Source organism: Oncorhynchus mykiss, chromosome 11 (assembly GCF_013265735.2).
Source record: "Oncorhynchus mykiss isolate Arlee chromosome 11, USDA_OmykA_1.1, whole genome shotgun sequence".
Taxonomy (NCBI): domain Eukaryota; kingdom Metazoa; phylum Chordata; class Actinopteri; order Salmoniformes; family Salmonidae; genus Oncorhynchus; species Oncorhynchus mykiss.
Window position 1 is genome coordinate 17,436,565 of NC_048575.1, and position 20,780 is coordinate 17,457,344.

General features: G+C 44.2%; 2 protein-coding genes across 6 annotated transcripts in view; one reads left to right on the forward strand and one right to left on the reverse strand.

Moving 5' to 3' along the window:
• Nucleotides 1-20,780, reverse strand: part of cntnap2a (contactin associated protein 2a) — a 243,609-nt gene that overhangs the window by 11,370 nt on the left and 211,459 nt on the right. The window contains exons 20-24 of the mRNA XM_036935092.1: nt 18,924-19,012; nt 17,002-17,149; nt 14,255-14,485; nt 14,001-14,134; nt 13,635-13,728 (exon numbers count right to left, since the gene is read on the reverse strand). Coding sequence (XP_036790987.1) covers nt 13,635-13,728; nt 14,001-14,134; nt 14,255-14,485; nt 17,002-17,149; nt 18,924-19,012 — 696 coding nt within the window. The remainder of the gene's footprint in view (nt 1-13,634; nt 13,729-14,000; nt 14,135-14,254; nt 14,486-17,001; nt 17,150-18,923; nt 19,013-20,780) is intronic.
• Nucleotides 7,704-20,780, forward strand: part of LOC110535414 (E3 ubiquitin-protein ligase TRIM21) — a 92,953-nt gene continuing 79,876 nt past the window's right edge. For 3 of the 5 annotated variants that reach the window (XR_005034595.1, XM_036935094.1, XM_036935095.1), the window contains exons 1-2: nt 7,704-7,839; nt 8,226-9,350. Coding sequence is in view for 4 of the 5 variants with exons in the window: in XM_036935094.1 (XP_036790989.1) it covers nt 8,228-9,350 (1,123 nt within the window). In the remaining variant the exon portion in view is untranslated. Of the gene's footprint in view, nt 7,840-8,225; nt 10,090-20,780 lie in introns of those variants that run through there. The other 2 variants (XM_036935093.1, XM_021620400.2) reach the window with 2 other exon arrangements.

A 20,780-nucleotide genomic window follows, 5' to 3' on the forward strand; every position in this document is an offset into this window, starting at 1 on the left:
GGCATAATCAAGTCAATAAATGCTGGGTAGTTACTGTAGTTAGATATCATATAGTTTATATACTGGCAAGTTTGATGTATAAGTAGCCAACTAACGTTAGGTAGCTAGCTAACAACATACCGGTACATACTGGATGTAATGATATGCTATGTGGTTCGTAAGGAAAGTGTAGTTAACAAATTGTTAGCCAATATAACATGTATCGTAACATATTTGAAAAGTCATTACTTTATTACATTGCTCAACATTTTCTTAACATTCGTCATAATTAGTTAAAGCAATGAATTTGTATCCGCTCTCGTTGTACTTTGACTGCATATTTTCCGCCATTTTCTTCAAATTTCGAAACGATGTGAAGCCACGCCCATTTCCTGAGGAATTGCATTGTGGGCCCTAATGTACAAAAATACTTCATATTTTGGTGAATTTAGTACGACATCCGGGAACTTTTGACTAACTATATCCATACTATGACCAATAAGCATGCTATATACTCAATTCACCTCACAAATTATATGGTTAGTGCAGTTAGCATGAGTAATCGAACACAGCTCCTTTCTATTCTAACCCTTGATGAGTAACACACACACACGCACGCACACAGCCAGTCACGCTCTCACACAATAGAGCGTAACAGACATACCACCGCCTCAAAGAGAACAGAGAGATGCTACTAAAGCACACTGATCAGGGAGAGAGAGAGAGAAACAGAAAGAAAGGGGAAAAGAGAGAAGGCTAAAGAGAGGATGGATGAATGTACTGTCTAGGAGGTGGTAACTGCACCTGTCCTTGTAATGCCCTCCTACTGCAGTCTACCTGCCTACACACACACACAACTTACACACCCCTGGGAATATGCAAGGACACACATGCACGCACGCACACGCAAACACGCGGACACACACACACACACACACACACACACACACACACACACACACACACACACACACACACACACACACACGTCACCCATATACAACACACACAACGTCTTCTTCAATGTAGAAAGCCTACATGCTAGTCTCACTTCAACTTCCTTATAAATACACACATGGGCACACACTGCCAGTATAAGGCATACAAAACTCCCACCACAGAAGATCCTAACCCAGCCAGCCATACACTATACTGTACCATGACGAAAATAAATTGCAAACAATACCAACGAGGGAATTACCAGACAAATAAAATAAGATTCAAAAACACATTTCAATCAAACCCAATTGAAATTAAATTAATTAAATCAAATTAGAAAATGTCTCTCTCTCTCTCAAGCACGTATGTTCACACGTATGCGCGCACACACACACACACACACACACACACACACACACACACACACACACACTTCTATTTTTCTTGTAGATGAAGGTAACATTACCTGTCAGACTTCTAGTCAGTGTATCTTTGTAGACCCGGTTTCTTTTGTTTAGTTTTTTCTCTCTGACCGAGATCACTGCTGCAGGTGAGTGGTTCTCCTAGCCTTGTTTCCCAGATGTACTTGTTTTCTCTCTCTGCAGTGTCTGTCGTGCTCTCACTGTGCAGCACAGTCCCACCCCCATTCACACACAGAGCCAAGGGAAAGCCTGGTGTCTGGATTATTGTAGATATGGATCAGGAATCCATAGTGTACTAGCCATAGACACATCCACAGAAGGATATGAGAAAAAAGGCAAAAAAGCAGATTGTGACCTCATCCACACACACACACACACACACACACACACACACACACACACACACACACACACACACACACACACACACACACACACACACACACACACACACACGCTGAGAGAGACCAGAGTGATATATAAAACAGATATATCAGTATTAGAGGACACAGAGATGATATAGACTACAGAACACACTGCCTCAGCAGACACACAGAGATTATATAGACTACAGAACACACTGCCTCAGCAGACACACAAAGATGATATAGACTACAGAACACACTGCCTCAGCAGACACACAGAGATTATATAGACTACAGAACACACTGCCTCAGCAGACACACAAAGATGATATAGACTACAGAACACACTGCCTCAGCAGACACACAGAGATTATATAGACTACAGAACACACTGCCTCAGCAGACACACAGAGATTATATAGACTACAGAACACACTGCCTCAGCAGACACACAAAGATGATATAGACTACAGAACACACTGCCTCAGCAGACACACAGAGATTATATAGACTACAGAACACACTGCCTCAGCAGACACACAGAGATTATATAGACTACAGAACACACTGCCTCAGCAGACACGCAGAGATTATATAGACTACAGAACACACTGCCTCAGCAGACACACAGAGATTATATAGTCTACAGAACACACTGCCTCAGCAGACACACAGAGATGATATAGACTACAGAACACACTGCCTCAGCAGACACACAGAGATTATATAGACTACAGAACACACTGCATCAGCAGACACACAGAGATTATATAGACTACAGAACACACTGCCTCAGCAGACACACAGAGATTATATAGACTACAGAACACACTGCCTCAGCAGACACACAAAGATGATATAGACTACAGAATACACTGCCTCAGCAGACACACAGAGATTATACAGACTACAGACACACTGCCTCAGCAGACACACAGATATAAACATCACCATCCATTATCAAAATAATTACCTTTAAGAAAATGTCTATTTCAAGCACAGTCTATACAGTACCAGTCAAAAGTTTGGACACACTCATTCAAGGGTTTTTATTTATTTATACTATTTTCTACATTGTAGAATAATAGTGAAGACATCAACACAATGAAATAACACATATGGAATCATGTAGTAAACAAAAAAGTGTTAAACAAATCAAAATATATTTTAGATTCTTCAAAGAAGCCACCCTTTGCCTTGGTGACAGCTTTGAACACTTATGGCATTCTCTCAACCAGCTTCACCTGGAATGCTTTTCCAACAGTTTTGAAGGAGGCCAGGTCATCTGATGCAACACTCGATCACTCTCCTTCTTGGTCAAATAGCCCTTACACAGCCTGGAGGTGTGTTGGGTCATTGTCCTGTTGAAAAACAGATGATCGTCCCACTAAGCGCAAACCAGATGGGATGGCGTATCGCTGCAGAAAGCTGTGGTAGTCATGCTGGTTAAGTGTGCCTTGAACTCCAAAATAAATCACTGACAGTGTCACCAGCAAAGCACCCCACACCATCACACCTCCTCATCCATGCTTCACGGTGGGAAACACACATGCAGAGATCATCCGTTCACCTACTCTGAGTCTCACAAAGACACGACGGTTGGAACCAAAAATCTATAATTTGGACTCCTCAGACCAAAGAACATATTTCCACCGGTCTAATGTCCATTGCTTGCGTTTCTTGGCCCAAGCTTGTCTCTTATTCTTATTGGTGTCCTTTAGTAATGGTTTCTTTGCAGCAATTCGACCACGAATGCCTGATTCACGCAGTCTCCTCTGAACAGTTGAAGTTGAGATGTGTCTGTTACTGAACTCTGTGAAGCATTTATTTGGGCTGAAATTTCTGATGTGCCGTTAACTGTAAATAACCTATCCTGTGTCGGTCTTCAACAAAATCCAGTTTCATCATCGTGCTCGATGGTTTTTGCGACTACACTTGAAGAAACTTTCAAAGTCCTTGAAATGTTTTGTATTGACTGACCGACTGACTGATGTCTAAAAGTAATGATGGACTGTGGTTTCTCTATGCGTATTTTAGCTGTTCTTACCATAATATGGACTTGGTCCTTTACCAAATAGGGCTATCTTCTGTATACCCCCTACCTTGTAACAAAACAACTGATTGGCTCAAATGCATTAAGATGGAAAGAAATTCTACAAATTAACTTTTAACAAGGCACGCCTGTTGATTGAAATGCATTCCAGGTGACTACCTCATGAAGCTGGTTGAGAGAATGCCATGAGTGTGCAAAGCTGTCATCAAGGCAAAGGATGGTTACTTTGAAAAATCTATTTTTTTGGTTACTACATGATTCCATGATTGCTATTTCATAGTTTTGATGTAAAAATAAAAATAGTAAAATAAAGAAAAACCCTGGAATGAGGAGGTGTGTCCAAACTTTTGACTAGTAGTGTATATCAGAAGATATCCAACAGTTCTCTGTTTAAAAAAACGTATTATGGCTGTAGGGGCAGTATTGAGTAGCTTGGATGAAAGGTGCCCAGAGGTGCCCAGAGTAAACGGCCTGCTCCTCAGACCCAGTTGCTAATATATGCATTATTATGTATTATTAGTATTGGGTAGAAAACACTCTGAAGTTTCTAAAACTGTTTGAATGATGTCTGTGAGTATAACAGAACTCATATGGCAGGCAAAAACCTGAGAAGAAATCCAAACAGGAAGTGAGAAATCTGAGGTTGGTCGATTTTCAACCCAGCCCCTATTGAATTCACAGTGGGATATGGATGAAGTTGCACTTCCTAGGGCTTCCACTCAACCGTCTTTAGAAACTTGAATTAGACGTCTACTGCTCAATGGGAGCTGAATGAGCCAGGTGTTTGGCAGAGAGCCAGGTCCTGGTCACGCGCAATTCACATGATAGCGACCTGCGTTCCTTGGCTTCTCTACACACAAAGTATTTCTCCGGTTGGAACTTTATTGAAGATTTATGAAAACAACACCTTAAAGATTGATTCCATACTTAGTTTGACAAGTTTCTTCGACCTGTAATATAACTTTTTGAAGTTTTCGTCCGACGTTCGGATGGACCTGCACGAGCGTCTGGATTTGTATACTAAATGCACTAACAAAAGTAGCTACTTGGACATAAATAATGGACATTATCAAACAAATCAAGCATTTATTGTGGAACTAGGATTCCTGGGAGTGCATTCTGATGAAGATCATCAAAGGTAAGGGAATATTTATAATGTGATTTCTGATTTCTGTTGACTCCAACATGGCGGATAATTGTATTTATTTTCTGAGCGCCGTCTCAGATTATTGCATGGTTTGCTTTTTCCGTAGTTTTTTTGAAATCTGACACAGCGGTTGCATTAAGGAGAGGTATATCTATAATTCCATGTGTATAACTTGTATTTTCATAAATATTTATGATGAGTATTTCTGTTGAATTGATGTGGCTATGCAAAATCACTGGATGTTTTTGGAATTAGTGAACTTAACACGCCAATGTAAACTCAGATTTTTTTATATAAATATGAACTTTATCAAACAAAACATACATGTATTGGGTAACATGAAGTCCTATGAGTGTCATCTGATGAAGATCATCAAAGGTTAGTGATTAATTTTATCTCTATTTGTGCTTGTGCTGCCATCCTGTTAGAAGGTAACATATTATTTTATTACAATGGTTAAATTGGATTTTCATTGTGTTCAATGGTGTTATTTGCCCCCTAGTGGAGCTTTCTGGTACTTAGAAAGACTACGCAAACAGGAAGTAGAGAATTTGTTCTGCACGCATAGAAGCAGCTACAAACAACGCTACGGTGCAGGTCTTCAATGTAGTTATTTCTTGTCACGGTCACGCTTCAGCCTTGGAAAATATTTGTTTGTAAGTTCAATTCAAGCATTTAGCTAATGATGATAATCTTGTTATTGATAGAGTTGCTTACATATCAATGTTGGTTGGTTGCATTTACTCACAAAATGCAATGCCTTTAATGTATGTCGTTAGCTGTATTACTTTGCTCGTGCGTCATGCAAACGAATTGTAAAATATACAATACTGTAGTTTTGTTATTGTTTCTAGTGTAATATGCTTTGTTATTCTACATAGATGGTTGTACATTATTAGAGTAATGAAAGGAGCCAATTACCATTTGAGTAACAATTAGCTATATGGTTTGGCATCATGCCAGATGCATGGTACTTTAGCGCGTGCTTTGTATTTATGCAACTTCAAATGTTTAATGTACAGCTACAGTATGTCGGTGTGAATTGAATACTAAAGTAGATTATTTTCTGTATTTTGCAGTTTCACAACATAAACGTTTTCAATATATTCATTCAAGAAAAGCCACGCCTTGGGAGTTTTATTGAAGACTTAGTTGTTAGCTATCTGTCTAGTTTTGCATGGGAACGCAACTCAAGGGCAGAATAGTGAAAAAACAAATATTTTCCAAGGCTGAAGCGTGACCGTGACAAGAAATAACTACATTGAAAGACCTGCACCGTAGCGTTGTTTGTAGCTGCTTCTATGTGTGCAGAACAAATTCTCTACTTCCTGTTTGCGTAATCTTTCTAAGTACCAGAAAGCTCCACTAGGGGGCAAATAACGCCATTGAACACATTGAAAATCCAATTTAACCATTGAAATAAAATAATCTGTTACCTTCTAACAGGATGGCAGCACAGTGCTTTTTGTGACTCCTCTCTTTGGCTGGAAAAATGGCTGGGTTTTTCTGTTAGTTGGTGGTCACCTAACATTTGTGGTGCTTTCGCTGTAAAGCCTATTTGAAATCGGACACTATGGTGGGATTAACAACAAGATTACCTTTAAAACGGTATAAGATACATGTATGTTTGAGGAATTTTAAATATGAGATTTCTGTTGTTTTGAATTTGGCGCCCTGCACTTTCACTGGCTGTTGTCATATCATCCCGTTAACAGGATTGCAGCCCTAAGAAGTTATTAAGTAGAGCCAGACAGTGTGCCAGGGGTCTACCAAAAATAACCAGCCAGAAAGAGACAAATAAAAATGACCTGTGGGAGGAGCAAAACAGTGAGCAGACACTTTCTTCAGTCGATTCAACTGTTGTCCTTTACAAGCTGCTTTTATCTAAATGTACTGACCGTTGATGCATACAGGAATCAAACCCACAGCCCTGATGAAGTTAAACACACCAAGCTCCACCCTAGCCACATTTCCTAGTCATTACAATAGTCATTAGACAGTCATCCAATACAGACCTGTTTCAGACAACAAGCCAAGCTTGCTCTGAATAATCACATAAATAGCCTACACCTGGATTAGGAAAGAGAGAGAGAAACTGAGTTCCTGTCTGTGTGTCCTGACGAGACTGAACATGAATACCTGGGTTCTGTCATCTGCAGTTGTTTCTAAATATGGATAGTCTTTCTATATCTTGTGTGGTGTTCTAGGCTCATTCAGATTCCGTGTAGGTCAACAGAGCGTCAGCCTGTCTCCACACAACAGATTCAGTCCTAATGACCTGCATGTGTGAATGAGTGAGTCGATGGGCAGTTTGGAGTGCATATAAAAGTCATGTGTCTGTTGTGTTCGAGAGAAGTAACATGCTACTGTTGCTGCTGCTTTGCTGGGGTTGTGTGTGGGGTTCATGGTATTGATATGCATTCCCCCTCTCAAAGGCTTTATGTTTGGAACAGTGAATTAATACAGCATTGTGTATAGGACATGCCAGATCGATTCAGCCTGGGCCTTTATAACTCTAGTGCCTGGTAATTGTTTTACCTTCTATATGATGACTAACATCCACATAATCTGCATCGCTATGGTCTAACTCTCTCTAACATTTGCATTTTCTCTTTCTCTCTCTACTTTCACCTCCTTCATAATCCTTTATTTTGTATTTTTCTGCGTTTCTATCTGGACATTCTGTGATGTTAACTTCTGGATATGTGCCAGTTCTGAGCAGAGAGGGAGGAAAGGAGGGAGGAAAGAAGATAGTGAAGGAAAGAGGGAGTCAGTGAAGGGAGGGGCCTCGTGATGTAATTTTACTGAAGTGAAAGTAAACTAAAGCAGGGAATTGTACATGGAAACAAAGTCTGCTGCTCGTCACAAGGCTAACAACAACACAGCAGCACAGTGTCCAACATTCAACAAGAAAACAGGAAAACTCCCACACAGGTAAGAGAAGTGGACAGGTTTAAACTATTTTCTACCACAGTGGTTTAGTATCAGCTCATACAGTATGACCTAAATACAACTATGCAGCTCATTTGCAATTTTACAGGCATACGAGTGTAAAGTTTAGGAAAAACACAAGTTGGGCAGCTACTGTAGCTGGTTATGTATGTAGCTTGGCTGTCAATCAAAACATAGCTAGACTATCAGTCCCATTTTGAGTGTTTCATTAAAACTGTCAACACCCCCACTATTTTGTGGGTGCAAAAGGGATGTTTTCACATCTTTGATGACAGCTTTGGACCTCTGTCTGTAGTGATGTTTCAGGAAAGCTACTGCTGAGTCCTTCCAGGAAGTCAACTTATGGTGCCTCTGTTTTTGTGTTCCAGACATGGCGTCCCTTAGCAGTCTCTTGTCTGAAGAGCAGATACAGTGCTCTATCTGTCTGGATGTGTTCACTGAGCCAGTCACTACTCCTTGTGGTCACAACTTCTGCAAGGCCTGTATCAGTGGATACTGGAATAAGCCTGGCCTGTGCCAGTGTCCAATGTGTAAGGACATGTTTTACAGAAGACCTGAGCTCAAAATCAACACAACACTCAGAGATGTTGCAGATCATTTTAAGAGGATGAGAGACAGAGATGAGTCCCTTGCTAAGCCTGGAGACGTGGCCTGTGATGTCTGCACTGGGAGAAAGCACAAGGCCCTGAAGTCTTGTCTGGAATGTCTGACCGCTTTCTGTGAAACTCACCTGCAGCCTCACAACAGAGTTGCAGGCCTGAAGAGACACAAGCTGATCAACCCTGTGGAGAACCTGCAAGACAGGATGTGTAAGAAGCATGACAGACTCCTGGAACTGTTCTGTAGGACTGACCAGACGTGGGTGTGTACGTTCTGCACTGAGACAGACCACAAGACTCACCTCACCGTCCCGCTAGAGGAAGAGTGTGGACAGAGGAAGGCTCAACTGGAGAAGATTGAGGCAGAAGTTCAGCAGATGATCGAGGAGCGACTGCAGAAGGTTCAGGAGATCAAACACTCAGTAAAATTCAGAAAAAGAGCAGCAGAGCGAGAGATAGCAGAAAGCATGGAGGTCTTCACTGCTCTGGTGCGCTGCATTGAGAGAAGCCAGGCTGAGTTCATTGAGGTGGTTGAGGAGAAGTTGAAAGCAGCAGAGTGGCAGGCTGAAGGGCTCATTAAAGAGCTGGAGCAGGAAATCACTGAGCTACAGAGGAGATGCTCTGAGTTGGAGCAGCTCTTACACACCAAGGACCACCTCCACCTCCTACAGAGCTCCCCACCCCTCTGTAAGCTTCCTCCCACCAGGAAGTGGCCTCAGAAATATGTCCACAGTCGGCTGTGTCTGGGAAATGTAAGGAGAGTTGTGTATCAACTGGAAGACGCTCTTCACAATGAGATGGAGAAGCTGCCTGACATCAAGCTGAAGAGGATGCAGCAGTATGCAGTGGATGTAACTCTGGACCCTGATACAGCATTTCCATTCCTCATCCTTGGTAAGAAAAATAGGAAACAAGTGAGATGTGGAGACAAGAGTCAAGAGAATCTCACTAATGATCCAAAGAGATTTAAAAATAGTTTCTCTGTCCTGGGTAAGGAGGGTTTCTCCTCTGGGAGATTCTACTATGAGGTGCAGGTGACGGGGAAGACATGGTGGTGGCTAGGAGTGGCCAGTGAATCCATAGACAGGAAGGAGAGTTTAAACCTGAGCTCTGATGGACTCTGGACTGTGTGGCTGAATGGCGAAAATGGGTATGGAGCCAACAATTACTACCCTGTCCGCCTCTCCCTGAGAGAGAAGCCCCAGAAGGTGGGGGTGTTTGTGGATTATGAGAAAGGTCAGGTCTCCTTCTATGATGTGAAAGCCAAGTCTCATATCTACTCCTACTATGGATGCAACTTCACCGAGAAACTCTATCCATATTTCAACCCCTATCTTAGCTGTAGTGGTGAAAACTCAGCCCCACTGGTCATCTCCTCTGTCAATCACAAGCAGTGAAACAAGTTGTCACTAAAATGTCAAATACTCAGCTCAGCAGTTGATTAGTTTGGGGTACTACAGATCAATATTGTTGGCTGTGCATCTCAAACTGTATATAGTATGATCAATTACCTCCCAAGGACAAAGGTTTTGAAAATGTTCCCTCTGCATTGCAAGTATTGAGAGCAAGGCTGATGGTTCTAAGTGATGTCAGAATGATGGTCAGATCTAAATTAAAGAGAGATACAAGTCTACTTTGACACGCTCTTCTGTATATCAAACCAAATGTCATTTCATTTGTCACATGCACCGAATACAGCAACTGTAGACTTGACCATAAAATGCTTACCTACAAGCCCTTCCCTACGATGCAGAGTTTAAAAAGTGAAAAATAATTCAAAAGAACATAAGAAAAAAATAAACAAAATAGTAACACAATACTAATAACAAGGCTATATACAAGAAGTACCGGCACCGATTCAATATGCAGGGGTATGTGGTAGTTCAGGTAATTGAGGTAATATGTACATGTAGGTAGGGGTAAAAGTGACTATACAATCATGATAGATAATAAACAGAGTAGCAGCAGCGTACGGTGCATTCGGAAAGTATTCAGACCCCTTCCCCTTTTTCCACATTTGGTTACGTTACAGCCTTATTCTAAAATGGAATACATTCAATCTACACACAATACCCCATAATGACAAAGCGAAAACAGGTTTTTATACATTTTAGCAAATTTATAAAAAATTTAAACAGAAATACCTTATTTACACAAGTATTCAGATCCTTTGCTACGAGACTCGAAATTGAGCTCAGGTGCATCCTGTTTCCATTGATCATCCTTGAGATGTTTCTACAACCTGGTAAATTCAATTGATTGGACATGACTTGGAAAGGCACACAGCTGTCTATATAAGATCCCACAAAGCCTGAAATGTGGCAAAAGGTCGCAAAGTTCAAGGGGGCCGAATACTTTCGCATGGCACTGTATATTTAAAAAAAACTGTTTTTGCTTTGTCATTATGGGTTATTGTGTGTAGATTGATGAGGGAAGAAAACTATTTAATTCATTTCAGAGTACGGCTGTAACATAACAAAATGTGGAAAAAGTCAAGGGGTCTGAATACTTTCCAGATGTATTGTATGTGAAGAGTGTGAAAGAGTGCCTATGTGTGTGTGTGTGTGTGTGTGAGAAAGAGAGCGTATGTAGTGTGTATGTGTGTGTCTGTTGGAGTGTAGTATGTGTGAGTGTGTGTGTGTGTGTGTGTGTGTTGGAGTGTAGTATGTGTGAGTGTGTGAGTAGGTGTGAGTCAGTGTGTGAGTCAGTGTGTGAGTAGGTTTGAGTCAGTGTGTGAGTCAGTGTGTGAGTCAGTGTGTGAGTCAGTGTGTGAGTAGGTTTGAGTCAGGTGTGTGTCAGTGTGTGAGTCAGTGTGTGAGTCAGTGTGTGAGTCAGTGTGAGTCAGTGTGTGAGTCAGTGTGTGAGTCAGTGTGAGTCTGTGTGTGAGTCCGTGTGTGAGTCAGTGTGAGTCAGTGTGTGAGTCAGTGTGTGAGTCAGTGTGAGTCAGTGTGTGAGTCAGTGTGTGAGTCAGTGTGAGTCAGTGTGTGAGTCAGTGTGTGAGTCAGTGTGAGTCCGTGTGTGAGTCCGTGTGTGAGTCAGTGTGTGAGTAGGTTTGAGTCAGTGTGTGAGTCAGTGTGTGAGTCAGTGTGTGAGTCAGTGTGAGTCCGTGTGTGAGTCCGTGTGTGAGTCAGTGTGTGAGTAGGTTTGAGTCAGTGTGTGAGTCAGTGTGTGAGTCAGTGTGTGAGTCAGTGTGCATAGAGCAAATGCAAGAACGCCAGTGCAAAAATTAAAAAGGGGGATCGATGCAAACAGCCATTTGATTAACAGTCTTATGACTTGAGGGTAGAAGCTGTTCAGGTCCCAAACTTGGCTCTCCGGTACCGCTTGCTGTGCGGTAGCAGAGAGAACAGGGTATGACTTGGGTGGCTGGAGTCTGACAATTTCGAGGGTCTTCCTCTGACACCACCTGGTATATAACACCTAGAAGGCAAGGAGTTCGATCCCAGTGATGTACTGGGTCGTCAGCACTACCCTCTGTAGCACCTTGCAGTTGGATGGGGCCTGTCATGCCAAATAGTGTCCCCGGTTGTATCCTAGGACCAACAATACATACATATATATTCAACCACAAGGGTGTACCAATGAGCTATGCGAGACAGAAAACAAACGAGGACTACTGAAATTATGTTATTTAGACAAGGGAAGGGCAGGTTAAAATGAAAACATGACAGCCAGACAATCCAGTCTATGAATCATCTGGATGTAGTGGAAATGAGCTGACTTGGTGATCTGTAAGGTAAATAACTTTAATGTGTCGAGCAGGATACATGTTTTCTTTTCCATTTTAGAAACGTAGCATCGTTTAAGACGTGTATTTCATGTTGTCATGTTAACAAGGTACTAAAAAGTAGTTACAATTCATGTTGTCATTTTATTAGCTAAACAAACGTGTTTTAACAGCCAAACTGTCGTGGAAATCAGCCTTGTTTGCATAGCGATGATGAAAAGAACGTCATTTAGGCTGTATAATGATATCAAAACTATAATCATTAGGTCGTCAAAATCGTCGACATAGTAAAGGACGCTAATAGTTTATCGAATCACATTGTGATGTAGAGGGGGACACTATTTGGCCAGGGGACATTATTTGGCATGACAGGCCCATATTGCATATGAGGTCTAAGTTTCGGTTCAACTTTTGTTGTTGTTGAAACCCGTTTGGAAATAAATCCATATTGTGAAATGCATAATTCTGCATGAATTATCTGTTGGAAAGGTGAACTGGCAGAGCAATGGTGACTTGGCCCTTTGTTGTGTCCTTCAGTCCCTGAACGGCAGCTTTGCATTGCCAGGTGGGGTTGCTGTGGTGTGTGTGTGTGTGTGTGTGTGTGTGTGTGCCTACGTCGGTGCATAAATGCTGGGAGTGCTTTGTGTGTATGAGTGTGTGTTACAGGGAAAGCGACATTATCCCCTGTGATATTAGTTGGCTGTACATCGATCAATGGTTCTTGCTGAGAAGTGAACTCAGCTATTCTACCCCACTGATTCCCGCCAGCCCAGGACAGAGCGGGAAAACCAGGAGTCATGGAATACCAAACTAGTGATCGGGATCAAACAAGAAGGACTCTAATACTACGCCAGGGTCGTGTTCAAGAGGGCACAACATTCTGATTGCCGCAGCTAGAAATGTCTTGTATAGAGCTGACATGAATCCCTACAATTCTACAGAGAAGCGTCTGTTCTACATAACATTCCTATCTGGACGTTCTGTAAGGTAGCACCCCACTGAGCATGCTCAGGACTAACACACTACACCAGTAATGCCAGACAACAGATCATATACCGAAGCAAAATATATCTATTGAACATCATGTTACAGAAACCAAAGCAGACAATCATTTTTGAAATCTATAATATGTCTCGCAACATTAGGCTGCATCACATCCAACCGTGATTGGGAGTCCCATAGGGAGGCGCACAATTGGCCCAGCGTCGTCCGGGTTTGGCCGGGCCGTCATTGTAAATAAGAATATTTTCTTAACTAACTTGCCTAGTTAAAAAAAGGTACAAAATATATCTATATTTTTAAATCAGACCTTCTCCTTCATGACTGTCCTGGTGAAATATGAAATACTGTCTTCTAGTTCCCTCTGGTGGGCACACAGCATAACTACAACAAGTCTGCACTCTTCTGCCAAGCAGACCTGTCAAACACACATTTGAGGTGCCTGTACTCACCAAATACTTTCCCCAAGAACAATGTCTTGACCAGGTTGAATTGTGTGTCTGATGCCTCTGGGAGAGAGTAACTGACAGGGGGGTAGTGGTCCAACTAGAGGGGGAGAGTGAGAGAAGGACAGGAAGAGAGAGAAGATCATGCATGATACTAACCATTGGTGGTTTTCTATAGTTAATCATCAGCATCAACTGTGTTCAAACAGGCCTACTCATATCCATGAAGCATCAAGCCATTGTCAATCATTCAAGTCCTGAGACTATTGAAGGCTTTTGTCTCCCTCTTGTGGTTCAAAATGGACATGTCTGAAATCGTCACAGACGATGCTTTGACGGCGGAGAGAAAGGTTGGTTTGTGTGTGTGTGTACCTGTATGGTGATAGTCCTGTTGCTTCTGGACATGTTGATGGTGTGTGGCTGTCCGTTGGCTAGGTTACGCTGGTCTACGTCTATGGTGAACGGCTCCTTGAGTCCGCCTAGGTTATACCGCACCTGGAGAGTTCCTACACGCACACACACACACAAATGCAGAGACCTGCATTTGAAACGTACCTGAGAAGCGAAGAGCAGCAGAGCCGATGTGTGTCTGTGAGTGTGTGTTATGCGTTGTGCCAGTGTCTCACCATTCTGCCGTAGCACCAGCGCCAGGTAGTCTTGTGTCTTGGAGCTGACGTACAGCAGTATAGCTGGTGTGTTGGACGTGCTGAAGCTAAATGCTACTGCTTCTCCTGTCAGATTCACTTCCTGTGTAGTCGAAGGTTGGGCCACAAACCTTGTGTCCTGATTGGTTGCCGCTGACTCTGACAGGAAGTCGTATCGCACCAGAGTCCCCGCCTCAAAGAAGCCCCCCACATCTGAGAGAGAGGAAGAGACAACACACACACAAAGGTTTAGAAACTCACAGGCACACACACAAACACACACACACACACACACACACACACACACACACACACACACACACACACACACACACACACACACACACACACACACACACACACACACACACCTTGTTTAGGAGAGATAACGTGCTGCTTGAGAGGAAGCTTATGGAGATACTGGCTGTCCAGAGAGTGTGTATGTGTGTGTGTGTGTGTGTGTGTGTGTGTGTGTGTGTTTTCGCTTGTGCCTGTGTTGCTTCACTGCCTGGCTTCTGCTCCCCACAAGACTAGTTAAACACGTGTACAAACACACACACACACACACACACACACACACACACACACACACACACACACACACACACACACACACACACACACACACACACACACACACACACACACAGAGCTATATCTGTAGAGATGCTGGTAAGAACCTCACTCTCTGGTGTAAGTGTGTGTGTGTGTTGTTCATTATGAAGTCAGAGTTGTCTGTCTGTGACCCCAGGGTATGGCAGCAGCAGCAGAATGAGACAGTCAGGATAATAATATTCTACCTCAGGAGTCGGGTGTAAATATGAATATAATGGAAATACGCATCACAATTATGACTGCACTCATACATATGACAGTGGCAGGAGAACAGAGGTTGGAGAAGGCCCTCTGGGGTATCTGAAGGGTATAACACACGTGTTAATAAACACACACACACACACACACACACTATTTTACATTACATTCAAGACCTCGTTTTCAGTTTTTACACACACACACACACACACACACACACACACACACACACACACACACACACACACACACACACACACACACACACACACACACACACACACACACACACACACACACACACTAATAGGGGGTACACTGGGGAGATACTTTCATGTCAGCCAGCTTCTTTGCATATTCTCACACACTGTTCTACCTCTATCCCCCTCTCTTTCTACCTCTATCCCCCCTCTCTTTCTACCTCTATCCCCCTCTCTTTCTACCTCTATCCCCCTCTCTTTCTACCTCTATCCCCCTTCTCTTTCTACCTCTATCCCCCTCTCTTTCTACCTCTATCCCCCCTCTAGTTCTACCTCTATCCCCCTCTCTTTCTACCTCTTTCCCCCTCTCTTTCTACCTCTATCCCCCCTCTCTTTCTACCTCTATCCCCCTCTCTTTCTACCTCTATCCCCCTCTCTTTCTACCTCTATCCCCCTTCTCTTTCTACCTCTATCCCCCTCTCTTTCTACCTCTATCCCCCCTCTAGTTCTACCTCTATCCCCCTCTCTTTCTACCTCTATCCCCCTCTCTTTCTACCTCTATCCACCTGTCTTTCTACCTATATCCCCCCTCTCTTTCTACCTCTATCCCCTCTCTTTCTACCTCTATCCCCCTCTCTTTCTACCTCTATCCCCCTCTCTTTCTACCTCTATTCCCCCTCTCTTTCTACCCATATCCCCCTCTCTTTCTACCTCTATCCCCCCTCTCTTTCTACCTCTATCCCCCTCTCTTTCTACCTCTATCCCCCCTCTCTTTCTACCTATATCCCCCCTCTCTTTCTACCTCTATCCCCTCTCTTTCTACCTCTATCCACCTCTCTTTCTACCTCCCTCTATCTCCCTCTCTTTCTACCTCTATCCCCCTCTCTTTCTACCTCTACCCCCCCTCTCTTCCTACCTCTATCCAACTCTCTTTCTACCTCCCTCTATCTCCCTCTCTTTCTACCTCTATCCCCCCTCTTTTTCTACCTCTATCCCCCCTCTCTTCCTACCTCTATCCCCCTCTCTTTCTACCTCCCTCTATCTCCCTCTCTTTCTACATATATCCCCTCTCTTTCTACCTCTATCCCCCCTCTCTTCCTACCTCTATCCCCCTCTCTTTCTACCTCCCTCTATCTCCCTCTCTTTCTACATATATCCCCTCTCTTTCTACCTCTATCCCCCTCTCTTTCTACCTCTATCCACCTCTCTTTCTACATATATCCCCTCTCTTTCTACCTCTATCCCCCTCTCTTTCTACCTCTATCCACCTCTCTTTCTACATATATCCCCTCTCTTTCTACCTCTATCCCCCCTCTCTTCCTACCTCTATCCCCCTCTCTTTCTACCTCCCTCTATCTCCCTCTCTTTCTACATATATCCCCTCTCTTTCTACCTCTATCCCCCCTCTCTTTCTACCTCTATCCCCTCTCTTTCTACCTCTATCCCCCCTCTCTTTCTACCTCTATCCTCTAACACATATTCCCCTGTCTCGTCACCCCTGCCTTGTGTAGAACACAGGAAAACAAGCTTAAGTTTAGGAAACAAATTAATTCATATGTCACGGATCAACTTTCTGGCTATGACGTCTCACTGCGACTGACAGAAACTAATGCTTACTTCTGAGTAAATGTTGTAGTTCCTCTGCAAACAAGAGTCTGCTGGTTACACCGTCCAACATCCTAGCTGTAATTTCAGGGTTCAGCGATTAGCTCTCACCTTTGGTGCAGAAGGGTCCGTCGTATGCCGTGGCAGTGCAGTCACAGGAGTAGCCATTATATTTCTCCACACACTTTCCTCCGTTCCTGCAGTACATCCCATAACTGGTACAATGACCCTGACAGCCTGGCTTTACACCTGGAGTTACCTACAGAGAGAGGGAGGTAAAGGGAGAGAGGTGGGGAGAGAGAGAGAGGTAGATGGGGGGAGGGGTAAGAGGTAGAGGGAGAGAGGTGGGGAGAGAGAGGTAGATGGGGGGCGGGGGGAGAGAGAGAGAGGTAGATGGGGGGAGAGAGAGAGAGAGAGAGATGGGGGAGAGAGAGAGAGATAGAAAGAGGTAGATGGGGGGAGAGAGAGAGGTAGATGGGGGGAGAGAGAGGTAGATGGGGGGAGAGAGGTAGATGGGGGGAGAGAGAGAGGGAGGTAGGTGGGGAGAGAGAAAGAGGGAGATGGGGGGGAGAGAGAGAGAGAGAGAGAGGGAGGTAGGTGGGAAGAGAGAGAGAGGTAGATGGGGGAGAGAGAGGTAGATGGGGGAGAGAGAGAGGGAGAGGGAGGTAGGTGGAGGGCGGGGGAGAGAGAGAGAGAGGTAGATGGGAGGGGGAGAGAGAGCGGTATATGGGGGGGGGAGAGAGGGAGAGAGATATAGAGAGAGAGATAGAGAGAGGTAGATGGGGGAGAGAGAGAGATAGAGAGAGAGGTAGATGGAGGGGAGAGAGAGAGGTAGATGGGGGGAGAGAGATAGAGAGAGAGGTAGATGGGGGGAGAGAGGTAGATGGGGGAGAGAGAGGGAGGTAGGTGGGGAGAGAGAGAGGGGTAGATGGGGGGGAGAGAGAGAGAGCGGGAGGTAGGTGGGGAGAGAGAGAGAGGTAGATGGGGGAGAGAGAGAGAGAGAGAGGGAGGTAGGTGTGGAGAGAGAGAGAAGGTAGATGGGGGGGAGAGAGAGAGGGAGAGGGAGGTAGGTGGAGGGCGGGGGAGAGAGAGAGAGAGGTAGATGGGAGGGGGAGAGAGAGCGGTATATGGGGGGGAGAGAGAGGGAGAGAGATATAGAGAGAGAGAGATAGAGAGAGGTAGATGGGGGAGAGAGAGAGATAGAGAGAGAGAGAGAGGTAGATGGAGGGGAGAGAGAGAGGTAGATGGGGGGAGAGAGATAGAGTGAGAGGTAGATGGGGGGAGAGAGGTAGATGGGGGAGAGAGAGGGGGGTAGGTGGGGAGAGAGAGAGGGGTAGATGGGGGGGAGAGAGAGAGGGAGAGGGAGGTAGGTGGAGGGCGGGGGAGAGAGAGAGAGAGAGGTAGATGGGAGGGGGAGAGAGAGAGGTAGATGGGGGGGAGAGAGAGAGGGAGAGGGAGGTAGGTGGAGGGCGGGGGAGAAAGAGAGAGAGAGAGAGAGGTAGATGGGAGGGGGAGAGAGAGAGGTAGATGGGGGGAGAGAGAGGGAGAGAGATATAGAGAGAGAGAGATAGAGAGAGGTAGATGGGGGAGAGAGAGAGATAGAGAGAGAGAGAGGTATATGGAGGGGAGAGAGAGAGGTAGATGGGGGAGAGAGATAGAGAGAGAGGTAGATGGGGGGAGAGAGGTAGATGGGGGAGAGAGAGGGGGGTAGGTGGGGAGAGAGAGAGGGGTAGATGGGGGGGAGAGAGAGAGAGAGAGGGAGGTAGGTGGGGAGAGAGAGAGAGGTAGATGGGGGAGAGAGAGAGAGAGATGGGGGAGAGAGAGAGAGAGCGGGAGGTAGATAGGTAGGTAGGTAGGTAGGTAGGTAGGTAGGTAGGTAGGTAGGTAGGTAGGTAGGTAGGTAGGTAGGTAGGTGGGGAGAGAGAGGTAGATAGAGAGAGAGAAAGGGAGTTTGACTTTTGGATGCTCTTCATTTGCTTTAGTGAAGAGAACTTAAAAAAAAATGTATATGATGAAATAAAAGATCATGTCACCTTTGCCCTCTCCTCAAGGTCAAGGGTCACGCCATTCATCCTGAGGGAGCGGATACATCCCAGAAACCCCCTCTGACCCCCTGCTGCACCTAAAGAGAAGAGAGAGAGAAGAGAGAACAGAGAGAGAGACGATTATTTTGGGGAATAGGAATAGAGATAATTTCCCTTGAGGTTGAGTTAGGGATATATGACAGTTGATGGTCACAGTGATTTAACAGACCAGAGGAGAGGTGCTCCAGCCCTATCTAACCTAACATTAGCACTTAATTGATCAATTAGTGTGGCTGATTGGCTGGAGATATCACACACCCAGGTCTACATCAGGCTTTGATTAAAAGGTAGAGATTACATCAGGCAGACACTGTGGCCCTCCAGGACTGGAGTTGCTCACACCAGTGCAGTGTGTGTGTGGTGCACTCCTCCTGGCCTCTCTCTGTCTCTATAGGGCAAATTACTCTGTAATGATGTGCTAATGAACTAGCATATTATATTCATTAGGACAGCAATGCCTAGAGGGACACACACACACACCATCCATTAGTCCAGTGTGGGCTGCTAGAATACCTTCCTTCTCTGAGCCAAACTAAGCAAACCAAGGCCAGGAGAGACATTAGCAGGCATGGACACAGTCCAAAATACCCGCCAGTGGCACTGCATGAATGTCAATGGGAAAGGACTACATGGATATGAACTGAAAATCATCATGCATATTTATGTATCTGTTTTTATTAAATGTTACCTACTGTCTTGGCAGGTCAACGAAGCTGGCTTCCCTGGGACAGTTGCATCACACACACACACACACGCACACGCACACGCACATGCACATGCAGTGAGCAAGCCCGTCACACCCACGGCGAGACGAGGAGGACACAGAATGAATAAAAAATAGAAACAAAGAGAACAGGAAAGAAAAAAACATGGAAAATGAAAGTGAAAATGAAAGAGAAAGTGAGTGAAAACATGCAGAAAATATAGGAAATAATGCAATATCATATACCATTTTAAAATATAACACAATACGCCAAATACCAGAATATAAACACATAAATAATGAAGATAATGTTGGGACCACCTAAGTGAGTATTGGGGTGTGTTCTCCCCTGCACCTCTGTGTATAAGCACCAGCTTTAGAATGCAAATCACACCCACTGCGGATCCCATCTGAGCCTGATTCAATTTCCCCCGACCAGGCAAATACCCTCGCTGCTCTGACACATGCAGATGAGCTACAAGAGAGACAGCAGCCTAGCCTATCACACAGTCAGATTTATACCGCTCTCTGATCCAGTACAAACCAATAGGTCCCATGGCTGTATGGAGGTGACGGAAGAACTGATTGTGTTAAGCTGATGATCTGATGGCGATTAGATTGATAGATTGATCCCTGAGGGGTAATTCAAGGAGTTGGTTTCCCTGAAACCTACTGTACATGCAGATCAGATAGTGGGGGAGAAGTCTCCTGTGAGTTTTATCACTCTTTATAAGCCGATATTAAAGTTTCCTATCACATATCAATATGTGCCTGTATGGCTGTATGGTTAACGGTGGCATATAAGGACCGATTTACTTTAATTCAATTCAATTCAATACAACTTTATTAATCCCAATGGCCATTCAGGAAGCTGCAAAGTGATAATGTTCTTCCATCCAAACAGCCAAAAACTGATGAGACGATGGAATTTAAAATGTGTTATTGGTATTCAGAACTATCTGACTTTGGAATGTCTGATTGGAATTTAGAAGTGTTTCTCAGAGAAAAATAAATGTTCAGAGTTAGAGAGAGAAAGAGTAGGAAGGAAAGAGAATTGAATTCAACCTCAGCAGTTTTCCCCTCCATCCTAAATCCAGTTTTAT